This window comes from Leucopleurus acutus (assembly GCF_964270905.1).
Source record: "Leucopleurus acutus genome assembly, chromosome: 2".
Taxonomy (NCBI): domain Eukaryota; kingdom Metazoa; phylum Chordata; class Mammalia; order Artiodactyla; family Delphinidae; genus Leucopleurus; species Leucopleurus acutus.
Genome location: NC_139143.1, coordinates 25,526,297 through 25,548,792, shown reverse-complemented (window position 1 = coordinate 25,548,792; position 22,496 = coordinate 25,526,297). Strand labels below are relative to the sequence as shown.

General features: G+C 38.2%; 2 protein-coding genes across 3 annotated transcripts in view; both read right to left on the bottom strand.

Annotated features, from left to right (window-relative positions):
* SMYD3 (SET and MYND domain containing 3) overlaps positions 1–22,496 on the bottom strand; it is a 708,690-nt gene that overhangs the window by 444,549 nt on the left and 241,645 nt on the right. The gene's annotated exons all lie outside the window — the stretch shown is intronic.
* On the bottom strand, positions 1,123–2,206 carry LOC309977953 (large ribosomal subunit protein uL23-like). Its single transcript, XM_082864332.1, has one exon. The coding sequence runs from the start codon at positions 2,019–2,021 to the stop codon at positions 1,551–1,553; it is 471 nt and encodes a 156-aa protein (XP_082720458.1). The 5' UTR covers positions 2,022–2,206; the 3' UTR covers positions 1,123–1,550.

Below are 22,496 nucleotides of genomic sequence, written 5' to 3'. Positions count from 1 at the left end.
GGGGAATGACTTGACCCTGACCAGATCAGCCAGGAAGCAAGTGGCAGAATCAAAACTGAAATCCAGTCAGTACTGGGGTTGCCAAGGCTTGGGAAATTTTAGCCCGCCTCTCCAAATTTCCATCAGCCTTCCTCAGCCACCCCTAATAAAAATGTTAACAACAACATCAACAATAACAATGACAAATATATGTGTTAAGTTTTATGTAAAGTGTGAATAAAAGTATCTTCAGGGGAAAAATAAGTCTATATCTCTGCCATCTTGGTGTGGGATCGGGATGATAAGGAAAGGCTTAATAAAGGAGGTGACTGCTGGGTAAAGCCTTGGACAACGGGCATAGTTTGTGACAGACCAAGGTGAGAGCAGAGCTGTGGTCAGAGTTATTCCAGGTACTGCAAGGGCACCAAAAAAGAACTTGTGTGACAAAGGCCGTCTTTTCTGTTACTATTCATGTTTCTTGTGAAATAAAACTGCAGGTACCATAAGATCAAGGATCCCACCACAAGGACAAAGACAAAAGCTAGGTGGTAAAGGGGAAGAGAAGAGAAAGATCATATTAAAAAATTTTTTGGACTAAAGAAGGCCATAGTAATTGAATGTAAATCTTAGCCCTGGCTTTCCTAGCAGCTGGAAAGAAAGTGAAATCATTGTCTGGTAGCAGTCAACATCTCAGTTTATCAGAAGAACAAAATAATGCTGTGTGCTAAATCAAAGACATTAGTAATATGCTGTGGGAAAGTAGGAGAATGCTGTAATTCTGACTAGATGGTCAGGAAAGGCATCACAAAGGAGGTAGACCGTGAACTGCATTGAGAAGATTTTGCCTGGCAGAGGGGACAAGTAGAAAGAACATCATAAATACAGAGAAGATTGGACAGAAGCTGGATTACGGAGCAGTCATGTCATGGGATAACTTAGTTTAACAATCTCCCCTTTTCTAGAAACGTTTACCAAATGCTCATTTCTGAGCTATATGGCCCTGCTGACTGATGCCTAACCCAAACCAGTCCAAACAGATTCCCATTCTAGGGTACAAAGGTTTGAAACAGAGACACTCAGAGACAGGCCACTGCTGGAGTGGTCGCATCTAAGGGAGCATTCCAGAGGATGTGCAGGTCCACGAGTTCTGACTTAGCTACCAAGGAATTTGTTTGATCTCATGAAATAATCCAAGGTTCTATCAACTAATTCCCCTTTGACCTAAGCTAGCCAGAGTTGGTTTCTGTTACACTCAATACCAAGTCTCTTAATTAACATACTATCTTGGGGAAATGGCTGTGGCTGCACAGGAAGGAGAGTGATGTCATGCGGTAGGAACTGCTCGAGGCCTTGAATGCTGGATCAAGGTGAGCCATTAGTCCAAAGGGCAGAACTTAGGTCTGGTTTATGAGCCAAGTTTTAATGTAATATGGATCCAGGAACATAGGGTCTTTTGGTTCCACTAAGCCTACAGCATGTATCTTGATTGCAAAGAAAAATATCTTGCATCGCTTTTTTTTTATATATATAGTGAAAACTTTTATATTTAGAATTAGTCAGCTGGACTCAGTTTAGATGATCCCAATTTTGTTGGCAACATCCAAAGCGTCATAGTCAGGAGCCGGTCGAACATATGCCTTCTTCTCTCCATCAGGCCTGATCAGGGTGTTGACCTTAGCCACGTCAGTGTCATAGAGCTTTTTCACGGCCTGTTTAATCTGGTGCTTGTTGGCCCTGACATCCACAGTGAACACCAGTGTGTTGCTGTCTTCTATTTTCTTCACGGCTGACTCGGTGGTGAGGGGGAACTTGGTGATGGCATAGTGGTCAAGCTTGTTTCTCCTAGGGGCGCCCTTCCGAGGATATTTGGGCTGCCTCCTGAGCCGCGGTGTTTTGGGCCGTTGGAAGGTGGGTGACGTCCGGATCTTCTTTTTTGTGTGGCTGTGGACGCCTTTCAACGCTGCTTTCTTGGTCTTCAAAGGCTTTGCTTTGTGTTCGGCTTTGGGAGGGGCAGGGACTTCCTTCTTCGCCTTCGGCGCCATCTTCCTGCATCGCTTTTTAACCAAAATTCAAGTGTGCAGCTCTGGGATGATCCCAGTCATACCATACTGTAGGGTAGATCTGCTCACACTTCCCTTTCCTTTACCCTTTCCTTTTCTTCCCTTCCTTTCCCTTCCCTTCATTGATTGAAACATCTAAGTTTCAGTAAGGTTTCTGATTTAAAGGAACACTATGGTGCATCCTCCTGTATCACAAATAATTACATCCTTAATTTATTTTGTAAGTCAAGGGCATTTGTGAATGAGAATTTTCTCTAGCCAGACATACATATGGAAATTGATACATACCGAAGTCCTACATCTAATGAACTCATTACTGGGACTGTGCTGTGAAGAAAAGAGAAATAATGGCCATCTCTCCCTCTGATTATGTGTGGTTATCACAAGATCTATAATTTGTAACAAAGGTTTACTCCAGGGAAGTCAGTGGCCATGAGCCTGGCTGACCCCAGTTCACATGGGAACCAACCACTGATATGGCATGTAAAAAAGGACAAGCAATTCAAGAGATGACAAAGCCTGAGAGGTTACCAGGAAATGAAATTGGAGAGTGGGAGGTGACAGCCAAGTTACTATGCTGCCCTTACCAATTTAGTATACAAATGAGAAAAGAGTCAAACATACAGCTTCATCCATGACAAAACTGGGTAATGAGCTTTTCATCAAATGTAAGGGACCAGACTGAATCAAAGAGCAATCTCTTTCACTATGCAGGCAGCAAATGGCTAAATAATTAGGGAATGGGAGGGCTTCTACTTAATAACCTAAGGGATTTAGGGCCTTCCCCTTCTTAAGATCATGTCACCACCTGGGCAGAGTATGAATTACACACTAGTACAGCATTCTCATTTGAGTTGGAGCATTAATATTGACGAGATGTTCTGACCCAAGAGAGAAATGTGACATGAAATCACAGGAATTTATTTTCCAACAGCGTAAAAAAATAAAAAAAGACAATAAATCAGGGTGTGATGCTCACTTGAGATGGAGTTTGGGTGGGGACTACAGAGGGTTAATAGGCACTTTTATTTCTTCCTGATAAAATTACCATCTTGGTGTTAGCACCCAGGGTGGTACCAGGCTGACAGTGGTATACCCAAAATGAACATGCCAAGAACCAGGCAGCTGCCAACAAAGGAGAAGAGGTCAAGACCAAGACTCCAGTTAGCTGGGAGATGTGGAACTTGAAGAAGCCCCACTGATTCAGTGAAAAGAAGGCGATTTCCTTGATAACAATGGCACCTCCAAAACTGTACATCTCCAATCCATAAGCTCCAGCCTACAATTATGATTACCAATGCTGTTTATTTTAAAAAAACACCTAAATTATAAAGATATTCAAGTATACTTATGACATATAATGTACAAATCAAGGAAAATAGAGAATTTTAAGTATAGTCTATAAAATTTATTGTTCAAAGGTATTCTTTACATTGAATAAATATAAATGTGCTTTATTATATTGAATTGGACATTGCTCTAGTTATTCAAATGAGATCCTACCTGGAGTACAAATATACATTTTTCTACTGGACAGTCCAGCTGAGTCTATTTGAGTAGCTAAGGTTCCTGTCATAGTGGAAAGAGCACCAATCCCAAGTAATGAGGTTTCCAAGTGGAGTCATTATCATAAGTGGAGAAATTCAATCCATGCTCCATATTACTTCAGAGCCAGTATAACTTATGAAGAGTGAATTATTCATGTTATATATTATATATTTGTTATGATCAAAAAAGCTTCATATTCATAAATGAATTCTATCAAATGAAATAAATGGCACTTACTAGGCACTTTATAATGTGCATTAATAGTATAACTATAATTTTTATTTAATCCCCACAGGAGCCCTATGAAGTTGCTATTTTTAGCATCCTCATTTTACAGATGTAGAAACTAAGGCATAGAGAAGATGTCCAAATGACACAGTGTTTCTGCCAAAATTCAAGCCCAACTTGCCTAATGCCAACATTTTAAACTGTTGAATATGATTATAGTATCTGAAGTAGGGATGAAGACATCTGAATTCCAATTATTCAGATAAGTAAATGCTTTTATGGAGAAAATAACATTCAGCATATGTCTTGGTTAGCTACAGATGTCAAATACCCAAATTACACATCCAACCACTAAATGTACTAATAGGCCAAATGCTAAAACAACTTCCTTATTAGGCTTGAAGGTTATAGAGCTGTGAATACACTTGGCTCCTGATCTGAATTCAGGCTGCTACTCCGCTATGTCCGTTGTGTCGTATGACTTTGCACTGAGCTCCCAGAGGAACCGCAATGAAAAATTAGCTGCTCAGTATAACAAGTTGCCAGATGCTGGACTCCAGCAGGTTACGGCATCTCAAAGTCCTTGTGCAGCTTGGGAGGAAATATCCCGAGCCCCAGATCTCGAACTTCATGTGTTATAAGTACAATGCTAAAAACTCAAGTTTCATTTCTTGTGATTAAATACATGACCTTAAAAGGCTTTTTAAAGAAAACAAAAACTACTGTAACACTTTTTATTTTCTAGCTAAGTGTCACCTATTTTCTTCACAGGGATAAATTCAAGTGGGATACAATGTCTGCTTTGAAAATTTTTAGTAGTCTTTTCCTCCTAAAAGAATCCAGGGGGACTTCCCTGGCGGTCCAGTAGTTAAAGACTCTGTGCTTCCAATGCAGGGAGTGCGGGTTCAATCCCTGGTCGGGGAACTAAGATCCCACATGCTGCGTGGCACGGCCAAAAAGTAAAAAAAAAAAAAAGGTTTGGGTCTCAATTTAAATAGTTATCAGGGAGTGAGGGTATCTCTTTTGATAACAAATTCTGAAGTAAAAGATTAGGACATTGAGTCATTGAGAAAGTGTTTGGGAGTAAACTGTTTCATAAAACTGAAAAATAACCACAAGAAAGCGCGACGCTGGGGCCAGTAAGACAAAGACTGATGATTTAACGATTTTGCCCAGACTGTTTCCTGACCACATAATCAAATCATGCCCTCTAACTAATGTAATATACACAGGAAAAGTCTGGTCACAAAACAGAAGCTGGGCTCTGACGCACTGATTTTGGATTTTGAAAAGATTTCACAAGATTTAAAATCTTCCTGTCTCATCCAAAAGTTGCTCTTCTTTCCAACTCAAAACTTCTCCAGAGACAGTATTTTATTGGAAAGTAATTTTGACGAAATCAGGCCAATTAGTACACACAAACTAATTTCTCTAAGTCTGGAAACTTCACTTCAATTCAGATCTAAGTGCCTGCTTTCACTAGTTCACAAAGGCTGCCTCTTCTGCATGGTTTTCCTGATAAAGCTTAGTCTGAGTCATCTGTTCCACCATCAACTACTGATCAGTATTTAAATACTTCTTTTCCTAAACCAAAGCTGCTCCTGGGTTTCCTTGTGCTTATGTTCTAATCCTCACGTGATAGCTCTGCATTCAAGCTCCGAAAGCCTGGATTGTAGACCCACATCTCTGGGCAAATCATGTAACCAGTCTGGCCTCACCTTCCTCATCTAAAGAATGAGGAAACCATCTACCTGCTTCACAGTGTTCTGAGGATCAACTGAGATCATGAACAAGATGTGAAAATTGTAAGGGCAACAAAACATAGGATGATATCACTATTATTGTTATGCAACATTCCACACAAGATGTAGAAAAGACATAAAATTTACATGAATTTTTCCCCAGGTTTTAATTCATGAAAAAGTGCCCAGAATGGACCTTTATACAGTGTTGTTGTTGTTGTTGTTTTAATTTCCTCAATGCACTGGAAAAAATATTCCTGAAAAAAATGATAGGTTCTGTAAAAGTCTTCATTTAAAGTCATATTTGAGAATCATGGTGCAGCATGATTAAACAGTTTTTATCTAAAGCAACATCAAAATACAGCTTCCCTTTCCCCTTTAAAAAAAGTTTGTCTCTGTGTGTGTATGTGTGTGTGTGTTGTGTGCATGTGTGTTTATGTACTTTGAAAACTTGTTTTCCTTATCAGTTAATAATATAAGGTCACATTAAGTCTATTGCCCTTACCTTTCACTGCAATATATCTCCTTTGACAACTGTTTCTTAGATAGGATATTCTATGAACTTGCAAGTTACTTCCCCCTCAGATCAGTGATCGTGTCCTTTTTATATTAAACTTTGTCCCTTTTCTGCTGATAGCAGTTCCCCCAGGTAGTCAAATCTGGTCCATGTTAACTTGCCTCTAAACTGAGCTGCTTGTGGAAATGTGCTATTATGGAGTCCACTAGTCTTTTTTTTTTGGGGGGGTGGGGGGCCTCTCACTGTTGTGGCCTCTCCCGTTGTGGAGCACAGGCTCTGGATGCGCAGGCTCAGGGGCCATGGCTCACGGGCCCAGCCGCTCCGCAGCATGTGGGATCCTCCCGGACCGGGGCACGAACCCGTGTCCCCTGCATCGGCAGGCAGACTCTCAACCACTGCGCCACCAGGGAAGCCCCCACTAGTCATTTTAAGTGCTTGCAGGGTGAATTCAAACGCATTCCTTTCCATCCCCTTTTTCTTCATTCTCCCACCAACTCTACTTTCCCCTTTCTCTTTCTCTTGATACACAGCTGCAAAATTGTCTCAAAAGCTCTTGCTATGAAATCTACATTTAAAAAATGGACTTCTCTATATTCACATGATATACTGATTCTCCAGTCTAACACTTCTCTACAAATTTGGCAACACTATCTAATCTATCCTCACCTTGTGTCTACTGTGACTCCTTTGAAATTTCATTTTCATAGTCCAATACTCACATCTTCAACTATTTCTTGAGAAATCTGGTTGTCATGGAATGTCTATTGAAAGAAAAGCAACTAAGTTCAGAACACTATTTTCAGTGACTGCAAAACTACAGCACGCAATGCAGATAATTTTTCTCATAAGCTAGGTGTAAAGACATATAATGTGCAAACTTCATAAGAGAATATTTTATTTTGAAAAATAAATCTTCACCAGACCAAACACATAAGTTTACAGAAAACCAGTAAGACATCATTACACTTATATAACACCTTGAATAATCCAAAAGGAGCCCGCTGGTAACATCAGAAATAGTCAATGGGGTTGTAACACTGACAAAATGGTAGCATGTGTCTAATGGAATCAGAAATTAAATTACAACTGAAGTTCCATTTCTTAAGGCTATTTTCATGCATTTATAATTTTACCAAGCAAAACAAGAAAAAAGTAAGTTTGATAGATACTTTTAAAGATGACTATGAAACTTTAGACTGTAAATACAACTGTCCTAAATCAAACTTTAAAAAGGCAGCCATCTGGCACCAAAAGCAAAGGCAACAAAAGCAAAAATAAACAACTGGACCACATCAAGCTAAAAAGCTACTTCACAACATAGAAAATCATGAACAAAATGAAAAGGCAACCTCCCATATGGGAGACAATATCTGCAAACCATGTATCAGATAAGGGGTTAATATTCAAAATATATAAAGAGCTCCAACAACTTAACAGTAAAACAGCAAACAACCTAATTAAAAAATGGGCAGAGGACACAAATAGACATTTTTCCAAAGAAGATGTAAACAGACGGAGATGGCCAACAGACACATGGAAAGGTACTCAACACCACAAATTATGAGAGAAATACAAATCAAAGCCACAGAAAGATATCTCATACCTGTCAGAATGACTATTATCAAAAGGACAAGAAATAGGGCTTCCCTGGTGGCGCAGTGGTTGAGAGTCCGCCTGCCGATGAAGGGGACACGGGTTCGTGCCCCGGTCCAGGAAGATCCCACATGCCGTGGAGCGGCTGGGCCCGTGAGACATGGCCGCTGGGCCTGTGCGTCCGGAGCCTGTGCTCCGCAATGGGAGAGGCCACAACAGTGAGAGGCCGTGTACCACAAAAAAAAAAAAAAAAAAAAAAAGACAAGAAATAACAAGTGTTGGTGAGAATAAATAAATACACATACATATATTGGAATGTTATTCAGCCATGAAAAAGAAAGACATCTCACCATTTGAGACAACAGGGATGGACCTTGAGAGCATTATGCTAAGTGAAATAAATCAGACAGAAAAAGATAAATACTTTATGATCTCACTTATATGTGGAATCTTAAAAAAAACAACAATAACTGAGCTCATACATACAGAGAACACACTGGTGGTTGCCAGAGGTGGAGGGTTGGGGGAGGACAAAATGGGTTAAGGGGGCCAAAAGGTACAAACTTCCAGTTATAAATAAGTCAAGAGGATGTAATGGACAGCCTGGTGACTACAATTAGTAATGCTGTATTGCATATTTGCAAGTTGCTAAGAGAGAAAATCTTGAAAGTTCTCATAAAGAAAAAGTCTGTAAGGATGTACAGTGACAGATGTTAACTAGACTTATTGTGGTGATAATTTGCAATACACACAAATATTGAATCATTATGTTGTACACCTGAAACGAATATAGTGTTGTATGTCATTTATACCTCAATAAAAACCAAAAAAGGTAGCCATCTTTGAATAATAGTTAATAGCTTTAAGAGATCAATAAACTAAAATGAAAACATGAATGCCAACTACTTTAAGCCCTTCTAACAATTAAAGACACCCTACATGTAGTTCTGGAAGTTTGTTTCAGATGTGATTTCTTAATTCAAAGAAAATCAATAGGTAGAACCAACACAAATTTGAGTTGGGAGTGGGTAGTCTATTTGAGTTGGAGGTGAGGATTGTGTTGCTGGATTTGAGGTTTGGGGGTGAGGGAAAGGAACTTCACAGAGGAACAACTTTTTTTCTCATAATAGAAAGTAACCTGAGTTGACTTCAAATAGTAGTGCCTTCCTTGAGATATTTATAGGTAGGTTGTAGATATAAGACACATCTACAGAATGTTATCACTTTGTGATTGCAGCTCATCTCAAGTGCAACAACAGCCGGCCTGCATCCCTAAAAGGGGCCTTGACAGTGTACTATTTCAGTTGACTTTGAAGGGTTTCATCCTTTATTCCCATTTCCCTACCCTACTCTACATATCATACAATAACAAAAAGATAACACTTACACAGTGTTTGCACAGGTGGGAACTATTATTATACCCATTTTTCAGGTAAAGAAACTGAAGCACAGAGAAATCAGTAACTTGCCCAAGGTCATACATTCAGTGGTAGGAACAAATCATATGTATAATTACATTGACTCCAAAATATAATGAAATGAATTTGTTCTCTGTTCAAGATTTCTGTTTAATTCTGCTCTGAGTAGTACATTCTATTGTTTTAGATTCATTCCCTTTACTGAAAGCAGATTTCTTTTCAGATTCATTTAGCCAGATTTTACTACCTACACTAAACCTATCACTGGGTACAAAGCAACTGGTTTTAATGAGGCCTTGGTTACTGTAAGCAATGTAGTGTATAAGGCAGAGGCATCTTTTCATAAATACTCCTTTCATAGAAGAAACAAAGGCATATTTCAAAAAAGAGAATTTGTGGATTTCAGTTATAGATTGTGTCTGAAATAAATATATTCATACATGACTTATCATATTTAAGTATGCACTAGCAGAACAAATCCTATTAATCCACAGTAAATAAACACTCAGTTCTATTACAATACATGGAAGTCATCAAGCAGACAATACTTTTTTCATTAAACCCTGAATCATTGTGTCCTGCCAGCAGCATGAAATAAATTAATGTTTAATATTTAATACTATATGATGGTAATAATGAACCAAATATGTATTTTAAATTTTATGTTATTTGACATTTCAATTTTAACTCAGAAGTATTTCTAAAAGGGTTGAAAATCTGTGCTTGAAAGTAATAGTTTAAATTTAATAAGTGTTTCTGGCTTTTTAATGCCACCTTACGGTCATAGCATTCGATCCTTTAATGATGATTCAAATCCAATTTCAGAAAATGTGAGGCATTTTTAGCATTAAAGATATGATAATCTTCAAACGAAGACATCCATAAAATCAAAAAATATAGAAAGGTCATCAAATGACCTATGGGATTTAAAAAATTATGTATAAAATGATCAGTTTAGCAATCAAAGTTTTTAAATGGTTAAATTTAAAGATAGACAAAGCACAAAACACATTATTAAAATATGAATTGACCTTAAGCGAAAACACAGCTTTGCATTTAGCATATTTCACACTAGCAATTCTTCTTAAAAACAGCAATAGGGACCAAAACGAATCAGTTCACTGTTGTCTAAAAGGAAAAACAGATCATTTTCTCTTCCTATTAAGAAAGAGAGGAAAAAGTTCTTTAAAATATGTGGCATTCTGTGCAGATGGGCACAAACAGCAGCCTGTGTCACACATACATCACATCCCTTTGGCATCACTAGGCTTTACTTCTGTCGATTTTCAATCACGAGGCAAAAATGCAATAAATCTGTTTATAAGAACCATAAAATGTGTAGAAGTGAGGAAAAAATAAGCTGTTGAAATTTCAATACCTACACATCTCTTTCTGTATCCAAATTTTAATCCAATAATACAATTCTGCTGCTTCTGCTCATTTCCCATGTTCTTTTGTTATTATAGAGGACATCTAAATGTAAAAATATTTCATGGGTTTAAGCAATAAATTTGTGAACAAGAGAAGGAGAATTAAGTATGAGGGCAGATGTGGGGGAGTGTGTGGGTGTGTTTGCATGTGTTTTCTTCTTAGAGTCCCAAATCCCTTTGGATTATTAGTGAAGCTCAGACAGAACTTTAAAGCAAATACAGGGAAATGACAACTAAAGTCCAACTTCAGAATGTATAAGAATCCCCTGTCCTAAACCTTGACACACCTTGAGAAGAGGGAAAGGTGTTCTTTATTTTTCACTATTTTACTAACAATTATTAACCATCTGATATGTGTCAGACACACTCCTGGACACACTTCCATATTTTACCTCATTTAATATTTTTTAAAAAGATTTTTAAACATTTTATGTAATTTTTAAAGGTTACTTTCCATTCACAGTTATTACAAAATATTGGCTATATTCTCTGTGCTGTACAGTAAATCCTTGAGCAATTTTACACCCAATAGTGTGTATTAGGTTGACCCAAAAGTTCGTTCGGGTTCTTCCAAAAGACTGTGTGGAAAAACCTGAATGAGCTTTTTGGTCAACCCAATACCTCCCACTCCACCACCCCTACACTGCGCCCCTCAACACTGGTAACCACTAATTTGTTCTTTATTTGTGAATCTGCTACTTTTTTGTTACATTTACTAGTTTGTCATATGTTTTTAGATTCCAAATATAAGTGATATCATACAGTATTTGTCCTTCTCTGTCTGACTTAACACTTAGCATAATGTCCTCCAGAGTCCATCCATGCTGCTACAAATGGCAAAATTAGTTTGTTTTTTTTTTATAGCTGAGTAGTATTCTATTGTGTATATTAACCACATCTTCTTTATCCATTCATCTGTGGATGGCCACTTAGGTTGCTTCTGTACCTTGGAAAATGTAAATAATTCTGCTATGAACTTTGGGATGCACATATGTTTTCGAATTAGTGCTTTTATTTTTGTTTTGAATATATACCCAGAAGTAGAATTGCTGGGTCATATGGTAGTTCTATTTTTAGTTTTTTGACGAACCTCCATACTGTTTTCCACAGTGGCTGTACCAATTTACATCGCATCAAGAGTGACAAGGGTTCCCTTTTCTCCACATCCTTGCCAGCATTTGTTATTTGGGTTCTTTTTGATTATAGCCATTTTGACAAGTGTGAGGTGTTATCTCATTGTGGTTTTGATTTGCATTTCCCTGATGATTAGCGATGTTGAGCATCTTTTCATGTGCCTGTTGGCTATCTCCATTTCCTCTTTGGAAAAATGTGTATTCACTTCTCCTGCTCATTTTTTTTTTTTTTTTTGAGGTACGTGGGCCTCTCACTGTTGTGGCCTCTCCCGTTGCGGAGCACAGGCTCCGGACGCGCAGGCTCAGCGGCCATGGCTCATGGGCCCAGCCACTCTGCGGCATGTGGGATCTTCCCGGACCAGGGCACGAACCCGCATCCCCTGCGTCGGCAGGTGGATTCTCAACCACTGCGCCACCAGAGAAGCCCCTCCTGCTCATTTTTTAATCAAGTTGTTTGTTTTTTTGATGTTGAGTTGTATGAGCTGTTATATATCTTGAATATTAATCCCTTATTGGTCATATCATTTGCAAATATTTGCTTCCATTCAGTAGGCTGTCTTTTCGTTTTGTCGATTAACTCATTTAATCTTGACAGCAATCCTTCTGATGTGGATTTTATTACCCTTATATTTCTGATGAAGAAACAAACTAAGAACACTAACTAATTTGCCCATTTTAGACCACAATTTCAACTCTGGCCTTCCTTTCAGTTAATAAACATTTCTTAGTACTTTCCGTACATACCAGGCCCTATGTTTAGCTCAGTAACTATCCTAAAAATCCATCTCTCTTTTACTGCACCACATACCCAGTCCCTGACATCCAGCATGGGTACCTAGCCCATATTAGGTTCTTAGTGAAGATTCACTGAATTACTTGGTTAAATAAGTTACTTGTCTCTACAACATAGCATTTAAATAGATATCTGGATCCAGGGTGATTTTACCTTAAAATAGCTTGCTATTCAACACTAAAATACATATTTTGAAAATAATTTTTAAGAAGAGGAATTATTTCACTGATTATGAGCATCCAGGCAACCCACATCAGATGGCAAATACTTGTACTTCAAACTTACACGGAGAAGGAAGTGTGGCGCAGTGTGATACGTGCAGCATGGTGCACATTACCTCAACCTAGTGTATAAATAAACCAGCACACAGTCATCATCTAATTAGTTCAAGACTGTGTGACCTGCATACCCAATTCAGTTACAGACATGACATGGGTATAGTCTTCTAATGCATTTTCATAGACTCAGGGCATAATGCATAGTGTTGGCCAAAAAAGCAACATAAGGAAACCACACAGTGTGAAGATTACTTTGTAGTCGGACATCAAGGAGTTTGAATGCTACCTCTGCCATTTACAAACTACCTCATCTTGGGCAAGTTACTTTACTTCTAAGCCTCAGTTTCTACATCGTAAAATGCAGATGATTACAACTGCACCTAGCTTACCCTTCAGAGATTATTGAGGACTAAATGACATGACGTACATAAAATATTTAGCACATGCCCAGGTCAGAGTTACGGTTCATTAAATGTTAGCTTTATATTAGAATAAGAATTAAGCTGGTATGAAGTGAGAGAGTGGCATGGACATATATACACTACCAAATGTAAAATAGATAGCTAGTGGGAAGCAGCTGCAGAGCACAGGGAGATCAGCTCGGTGCTTTGTGACCACCTAGAGGGGCGGGATAGGGAGGGTGGGAGGGAGACGCAAGAGGGAGGAGATATGGGGATATATGTACATGTATAGCTGATTCACTTTGTTATAAAGCAGAAACTAACACACCATTGTAAAGCAATTATATTCCAAAAAAGATGTTTAAAACAAAAAAAAGAATTAAGGAAGCTGGGAAATAAATTTTCTGGTAGGTCTGGGGTTGAAGAGACTAGACACCTTTCTACTCTCTGACCTTTAAAGCTTCATAGTATGTAGGCAAATGCCTGTTCCTGAATCAGCTGATCTCCATAATGTAGGATTCCAGAAAAATGACCTCATTTATTTTTCTTAATTTAACAGCATCCTGCTTAAAACACAAACACATACCTTTTCATACTACCATTCAAAATAACTGCTTATAACTTAATAGTAAAAATGGGAAAAATTACTGATTTCTTTCTAAATTATCCTATACTCCCTCAACAAATTTTACCTTTTAATTCTATAAAGAAAACACTAATTCCTTCCAAAGGCATGATCAAACCCAAAGATTAGTGATAAATCTGAACATTTAAAAAACTATGTCTCAGAAAAAGAAATTATATTAGCCACTTATTCATGTATTAAATGAAAAATGTGTAAGATTGTAACTGGCTTAGATAATTATGTTCCTCCTTATTAGGTGGTACACAATTAATCTTTTATCTCCAAATTACTAATTACTTTGATGTAAGATGTCTATACAACCAACAGATAGATATATTAAGCTCTTAATTTCTAAGTCTTAGCCAAAAGACCATATTGCCCCAGTAGAATAAAAACAAATGTTTCGTTTTGTTTTTTTCATTTTATAACCTACATATAGGTATGAGGAAACTCAGGTTTAGAATACAGTCCTCTGAGGGAAGCCAGATAGATGGAAACTTTTCCTGTTAGAAGCAAAACCCATTGTATCTTAACTAATCACTCATTTTATTCTATCACTTGGGTATTCATCTCCTTTTGAATTAGTATATAATTATTCTGGATACAATAATTCAATACAATCATCTTCCAAAGGCCCATTTTCAGTATGTTTTTGAACAAGCAGTAGAAGACAGGAACAAAGAACAAGCTATAGCAGGGCTCAAAACTAATATTATTGCCTACAAAGAAAACAACAACCTGCCCAAACGTGGCACAGGTACACTAAATAAGCAGAAGTGATAGGTCTTGACAGCCTGGGAAAGATTTAGTTAGTAAAGTCAGACATCTAGGCATTCAGCTCGGTCACCAGTGTGAAGATTAGTAAAACTGAGACAACAGCTCTGCAAGAAGTTGAGAGAGCACGCAGTAGGAAAAACTGTTCAACAGGATAATCCTTGAAGACTGGCAGTTATTCTGAGGTAGTACAGAAAGAAAATGAAGCAACTAAAAAGGAAATCAAACACCTCCTCTCCAATCTATCTTTCACATTGTTACCAGATGTGAAGCATAATTCCCATCATGTCATTCTCCTGCACAAGAAGGTACCAGCCTAATCTGTAACACACTGATTTTCAAACCTTGCTTCATGACACTCCAACTGTTCTGCTGAGGAGCAAACATGATGTTAATGGGGGAGAGGATTCGCAGGGAGGGTGGGAAGCCAGTGTCTCTATCAACCAAAGCAACTCCATTTTTCTCTTTCATATGTACTGGGGTTTTGTTGTAAAAATGTGAGAAGAAAATTCTGCTGGTAAATAACAATTGAAAATGGTTGTCTTGATACAGTTCCATCTTCTCTGTCTGGTGTTGGGGACATCCATAAACAGATGCTACTCTACCTTTCAAAACTTCTTTCTCACAACTCTTCCAAACACTCCAGCCATTCCAGTCAACACGACTGGGCTCTACATGTTCCATGTACATTACCTCTTCAGCCATTAACCCCGTTGTCAAGAATGCCTTTGTGCTTGCCTTCGTGTACCTTGTTCAATTCAACATATTCTACACAATTTCTGTGGACAAAATGCTTTGTTAAATTAGACATGTCCCTACCTTTCAGTAGCTTTCAGTCTAGTGGACAAGAAAACAGACAAAACAATTAACACAATATAAATAAGAAGAGGGCTTCCCTGGTGGCGCAGTGCATAAGAATCAGCCTACCAATGTAGGGGACACGGGTTCGAGCCCTGGTCCGGGAAGATCCCACAGGCCACAGAGCAACTAAGCCTGTGGCCACAAGTACTGAGCCTGCGCTCTAGAGCCCATGAGCCACAACTACTGAGCCCGTGTACCACAGCTACTTGAGCCCGCACACCTAGAGCCCGTGCTCCACAACAAGAGAAGGCACGGCAATGAGAAGCCCACGCACTGCAACGAAGAGTAGCTCCCGCTCACCGCAAGTAGAGAAAGCCTGCATGCAGCAACAAAGACCCAACACAGCCAAAAATAAATGAAAAAAAATTCTTTTTAAAATATATAAATCAGAATAAAATCAACATTAAAAAGAAGGCCACCCCCCCAAAAAAAGAAGGCCAAACTCCTACAGCTTCTGAGGGAAAATGGGAAAAAGCAATTTTTTTTCTAGTAGAATCAGAAAAGGTAAGGATATTTGAACTGGACATTACTGGATGTGGATACAGAATATAGTGGAGAGTAAAATTCCTATAGCATAAACATACAGAACAAACTTTGCCAAAGTACCTGGCATATTCTGGGGATGTACAGGAAGGTATGTGACTGGAATAGACTGGAGTACACTAAACTGGAAAGAAACCCTGGAATGAGTTCCTTAAAGGCCTAGAATGCTTTGGTAAAAACAATCTCTAATCTGACAAAGGATTTTATAGTTTATAAAATAGTAATTTAAAGCATAAAAATGTAATAATTTTAAGCATAAAAATAATTTATGCTTTCAGGTAAATTATTTCCGTCAGAGCAATCCGACCACATTAGCAGGGAAAAAATTATCAACCCTATTTTACAGATGAGGAAACTGAGTTAAGCAAGAAGACTAATATTTACTAAACATCCACTATGTACCAAGCCCTTTGCAAGGTAAATAGCAAACATTATGATCTTCTGAGATAAAGAATTGTTAGCACCCCAATCTTATAATTAGGAAAACCAGTTCAGAGAGGCTGACAACCTTGCCCAGGGACATGTGACTAGTATGTGACAGATTCAGGACTGGGACCAGGTCATGCTTCCAACTTGTGCTGTGCCATCACGGGAGGCCAATTTTTAGAGGCTGTTGAAGACAGCGGTATCAAGACCTGACTGTTTTTAAAAGGACTCTTAGAGCATTTCAAAGGGTACATTAGAGAAGAAGGACAGAGGGAGATTATCAAAGTAATCCAGATGAGAAACCTGGGCCTGAAATAACACAGAAGCAGTTAGGATGGCACAGCAGATGAATGTAAACGTTAGCCGCGAAGTGGCAGTGAAGCCACAGGGTTTGACTGACCCCAGTCAGATACACGGATTGCACCCAAGTCCCACGACTGCCTTCTAAGGTCTGGTCTTGACTGTTCTTTTTCTAGATTCTCACTACCCTTCTCACGAGTACCACATGGTTAAGCATTTGTAAGATGTCATCAAATCTAAGATGCCAATGATTTTAAGATGCATTATTATCTATGTTAAAAGAAAAAATGCTGTCGAAGTATAACATGCCATTGACTTTAAAATGCACACTGATTTCGGGCAAAACAAAATGCGAAAAAAGATCTGCATCTTAGCATTAATGAAACATGGTAACTTTTCTATTTTTTCAGTATGACTTTATTCTCACACCTCAACAAGACCATGCCTTTCAAGGAATAGTTTCTTAATGCCAAGGCCTTAAATGCAATGCAGTGCCTTGTAATCGTTCTGTGGGGACTGCAGGCACTGTTTTCACAGACAAAGAGCATGCAGTCTAGACCAAATCCTTCTCGGTCCACAACGTTTATGGGCTTCCTGAATCCCTGAGATCTGACACCTAACTGGCTATTCCTCATTACCTGTCAGTGACTCTGCAGTAACAGACAATATGAGAGTAAGCATTTACCAAGAATGATGAAGACGGTGGGGGTGGTGGAGGTCCTGGTAGTAGTGACCACAAGAATGATAACTGCTATTTATTCAGTGCTTGCTATGTGCCAAACATTCTACATGGACTCTGTTGCTTAATTCTTGCAATTCTATGATGCATACAGTACCAGCAATCTTATTACTAAAGAAGAAAGTCGGTTTCCAACTGGTAATCTTGAAGAAATAAAAACCCAAAGGAGAGTGATTTTTAAATCAAAGGTACATATGAAGAGAAATACGCCTAAGAAAGAATCCTGCTAGCTTTTGTTTATCCTGATTTTGTGAAACATAAACTCAACTCGTTAATTGTTCTTGCATGGTTCTTTATTGACGATGGATCAGACCGACATTCCTGGTCAGCATATATTTCTTTCTTCTTTTTTTTTTTAAAGAATAAACCCTCATTTCATAAACATGAGCCAGCAGAAAGAGACAAGATTGACTCCAGAGAACCTGCAGTCGTCATTCTTAAAGAACACATATTTCAGGGATGATAGCTCTTAGGATATTCACATGTTCAGCAGACCTCAATATAAACATGAAACAACAACAAAAAGTCAGCAAATCAGCAGGCGGAATAAACATGTCAGAAACATGATGGCATTCAGTGACCACCATGTATCTTAATAAATGAGCTCATCGTCCAGCTTGTGTAAGTCTTCTCCTGTGGGGCATCTTGATAAACCAAAGAATCAACAGAAAATACTCCCGCAGTGCTTGCTTTTTTAAGTAGGATTATGTGAAAGTAACTGAGAATTACTGCCATCCCTTTACATTGACAATCTTCCAATTAATGAGAAAATGGATTTTTTTCCCCAAAGTATTGGGTTTGAGAATATTCTGTTCTCCATTAACTAATTTTTCGCAAATGTTTTTAATGCTTAAGGTACACGTATTTGCTATTTATAAAAACGCAGATGCAGGGCTTCCCTGGTGGCGCAGTGGTTGAGAGTCCACCTGCCGATGCAGGGGACACGGGTTCGTGCCCCGGTGCGGGAGGATCCCACATACCGTGGAGCGGCTGGGCCCGTGAGCCATGGCCGCTGAGCCTGCGCGTCCGGAGCCTGTGCTCCGCAACGGGAGAGGCCACAACAGTGAAAGGCCCGCGTACCACAAAAACAAACAAACAAACAAACAAAAAAAAAAAAACACGCAGATGCAGTTGACTCACCTCCTTACAATTTTGAGTTTGTTCTTCAAGACACCGCTAACTTTTCAGTTCTCCTGTGTGCTGAAAACCTGATTCCAAAAGGGAATCATGCAGATCCCCCCAACAACTCTTCCATTTTAGTCATCCTTAACAGTCATCTCATTCACTTTTTTTTGCTCACCGTATATCAACGCTTAAGATTCCTAAAAAGTTCATTTTTTTTTAAAGGACAAGGAGAGAACTCTACTGGAAATGCCATGCCTTTCCCTCTAAACCCCTTCTTCTTTTCAACATCAGGCAAGTTTATATTCACCCTACCAGGACGAGCTCAAATATCATTTCCAAACTGCTCTAACAGAATTAACAGTTCTTCCCTCTGTACTCCCCAACTATTTGTCCATACTACTATTAGAGTACTAATAAATTTATTATAGTAAATTGTTTATATCCCAGATAATGAAGTCTATGAAGACACAAAACATCACTTATTCATCTCTGTATGTCCAAAACATACCTGAGCCAGGGGCAGTTATTTAATAATTTTTGTTGAATAATTTTATTAATGTGACTCAAAGTCCTCAGTAATAATTTTATTTTATTTAAGGAAAATATTGTAATATTAGTCTTTGAAATGGCAGTGAGAAAGAGAAAATATCTTTTTAAGTAGTAGAAACACAAAATGGAGTATAATCCCAAGTAAAAAATATAAATTGCAGAAAATAATATTTTTCTTTTCTCATTCATTTTCTATGGTTTCTTAATTCTCTTCCATTAAACATCACTTGGGGAGATTTTTATTTATGAATGGTTATATCTAGTTTTATGAACCTGACAAATGTCTTGCCCCAGAGATATGAAATATATATTTAGTACTGAATAATGCAAAATTCACTTTGCAACTTTTTGTGAGAATATTTGTCTGCCTTTTAGAGATGAAATAAAGCAATATTAAAATGTATATGCATAGCATGAATATAAATCAGCATAGAGATAGTTGAATATATATGCTTGGTCAAAGGGAAAAGATGGACCACAATTATAAATATAGCCTAGATAAGCTAAAAAGCTAATAATCATATGTTGACATACGAACTGAAATTTTATCAATTGATAAAACACCTATGAATCTATATTCTGAGCCCCATTATAAAAACAGAAAAAATATGGTTTATGTTATTTGATTATTCCCAGTCCATAGCAAATCTCTAAAATCTGACATGAATAATGCTTTGGGGAAACATTTTCAAATTTTCATCTGAACATACTTGACATCATACTTCTCAAATACCAGCAAACTGCTCTTGGCATATTACTCATTCTGCCACTATACTTAGTAGATACACTTAATGACGTAACTATAACCTCTATTAATAACTCAATAAATACTGAATTAATGACTTCTATGTTATCACCATAAGAATTAGTTTACTATTGTGATGCTGATATTATATTCTTATTTTCTAGATCAGGAAACTGAGGCTCCTAAGTTAAATAACTGGTGGCAAGTGATGGAGCTAGAATTAGAATCCAAATCTAATTTATACATTCATATTCTTTCTCCCATACTACAGCATGATTCTTGCATTTATTCTGTCAAGTATTATTCTTGAATGAGCCTAACAGGGTTGGCTTAACATTTCTAGTACCTCACTTGTAAAACTGAATTCCTACATAGCGGAGGGCAGGGGAGCACGGCTGAGATGGCAGCTACTGGCTCTCTGTACTGTCAGAGATGCTTCAGACTGTGTTCCCATGGGATGTGATTGACTCTCAGGCTGCCTGTATCTGTGATGAGGCATTTTATTTCACAGGGTTTATGGGCGGGCTAGTCAATAAAATTTGGATGAATCTGGACTAGATGGAAGGACTCTCAACCTGAATTAGTGAAAATCCAGAGTTGTAGAAAAAACTTTTAAGTCATTATATTGCTTTCAATAATATGCAGTAATTTAGCTACTTAAAAAGAAAAAATAATCATGTGCATTTGGAAAACGGAGTACACGACATTGAGCAGTAGTGGCCTGAAGCAGGAGCCCCAGCATAAAACACTGGGTTGAACGTCAACGTGCTCACATCAGTGTTTTTGCTATACGACTATGTTTTTTCTAGAAAAGTCAGGCATTATAAGACGTCCAGGCGTGAATCTTAGAATAGTAAAACTAAAGGAAGAATACATCAGAGGTTTGTGAAATTTGGATATTATAGAATTGATTAACTATTGGAATCACAGAAACTGTAAAAAATAAGTATGTAACGTTTTAAGCCACTAAGTTTGTGGCAATCTGTCACTCACAACAGAAAACTAATAGAGAGGGAGATACTTAAATGGTTAAAAAGGAAAACCTTAATGCCTCCAATAAAGCAGGCTTTTTCAGAACACAAGGGCTAGGCAGAGGTACCTGTCCAGACCACAGAGCCACTTCCTTGTTCAATGAGTAATGCTGCCCTGTGTTCCTTCCTGACACCACACTAGTCCAGCCTGTCCAGACCCTAAAGCATTACCATGTATGGATCACAGACCTCACCACAGTCCCTATGAGCGCCGCAGGGAGCATGGTACATACTGCGCTTTCAAGCAGTACCCTATTCTCTTCTGGGAAGACCCATACTCTCTTGGATCTAAGAGGCCCCAGTGGACATGGCTCACAACAATCCTTTAGGAGCCATTGAAGCCAGGATGGGAGATTGCTGTGACCAGTCCTTTTGAGCATGGGGTTCTAGTCTACAACTGAAAAAGAAGGGTGTAAGACAAAGACAGGCTCTTAATTTCTGTAATATATTTCGCATTAAACTCAAAAATGCAGAATAGTGAACAAGCAAACACACAGTATGGAGAGAAAAAAGACAGTGTGGTATCATAGAAAAAGAACACTATAAGAAGTCTGAAATGCTCTGACAGCAGCAGCCCTGCCCATGGGCTACTAAACGGGAGGCTTAGGACGCCTTCAGGCGTCTTCCAGGTCTAACAGTCCTACATTCTTCAGTCTTCACATAAGAATATGTAGTTCAACAATTATAGTAACAAGCAGCTACTACCTTAGAAAAAAAGTGTACTACGACATCAAGAAAGCAACTATTCTATCTGCTAAGAGTACTTATTCTCAGTAACTAAGATTAGCAGGCAGGGCTCTGAATTTTAGCACACATTGTATCCTTAGCATTTGAGAGTCTAGTCTTATAAATGTCAACCCATACATACAAATCCTCTAAGATAACCTCCAGCTAATTTATATATGTATATATTCCTTTGTTATTCTACTTTTAGTGTTCAGAAGTCATTATTTAACGTACAGTTTCTTACTATAAATATAACTGTGAAATACTGACATTTCATATGAAAGCTATGAGTAGTGCTGGTTTAATGTTATAGCCAGCTAGCAAAAAAATAGGCATAAATTAAAGTATTATGTTATAAAGCCTACCAAGTAACTAAGATCAAAGGAATGCACATGATATTTCCAGGCTTCTTCCGGCATATGCCAACAAAGAACAGTCAGCAAGGAAAATAACTTTGGTTGAAAGTCCTATGCTGCCATGTCAGAAAAAAGAGAGCTAAACCATCTACTTTCCATCGTTCATCTTGTGTCACTAGTAGTCTTTATCATTCATTAAAAATGGTTAAGTATTCCTACCTAATTTTTTAGCAATTCTCTACTATAGCTTGGTATTAAAAAGCTTACATTTGGACTGTACATTTCAGTTTCTATTCTCATTCCAGTTTACAGAGAAGTAAAAAAGTACTGTATTTGCAACTTAGGCTGGTATTAAACTGACCCCTGCTGGCCTCATCTTTTCTGCATTTGTCAGATACGACAACACCCAACTGCATCCTACTGTTGAAACTGCATTTGATCAGATTCCCATATCAAAAACATGACAAAGGAAAAGGACGGCTACTTCCACAATTGCAAGTGGAAAGATGCCTGCTTCAGTCTGGCTATTTTATTTGCAAGGACCTAACAATTAAAATCACCCTAGTGTTCCACAGA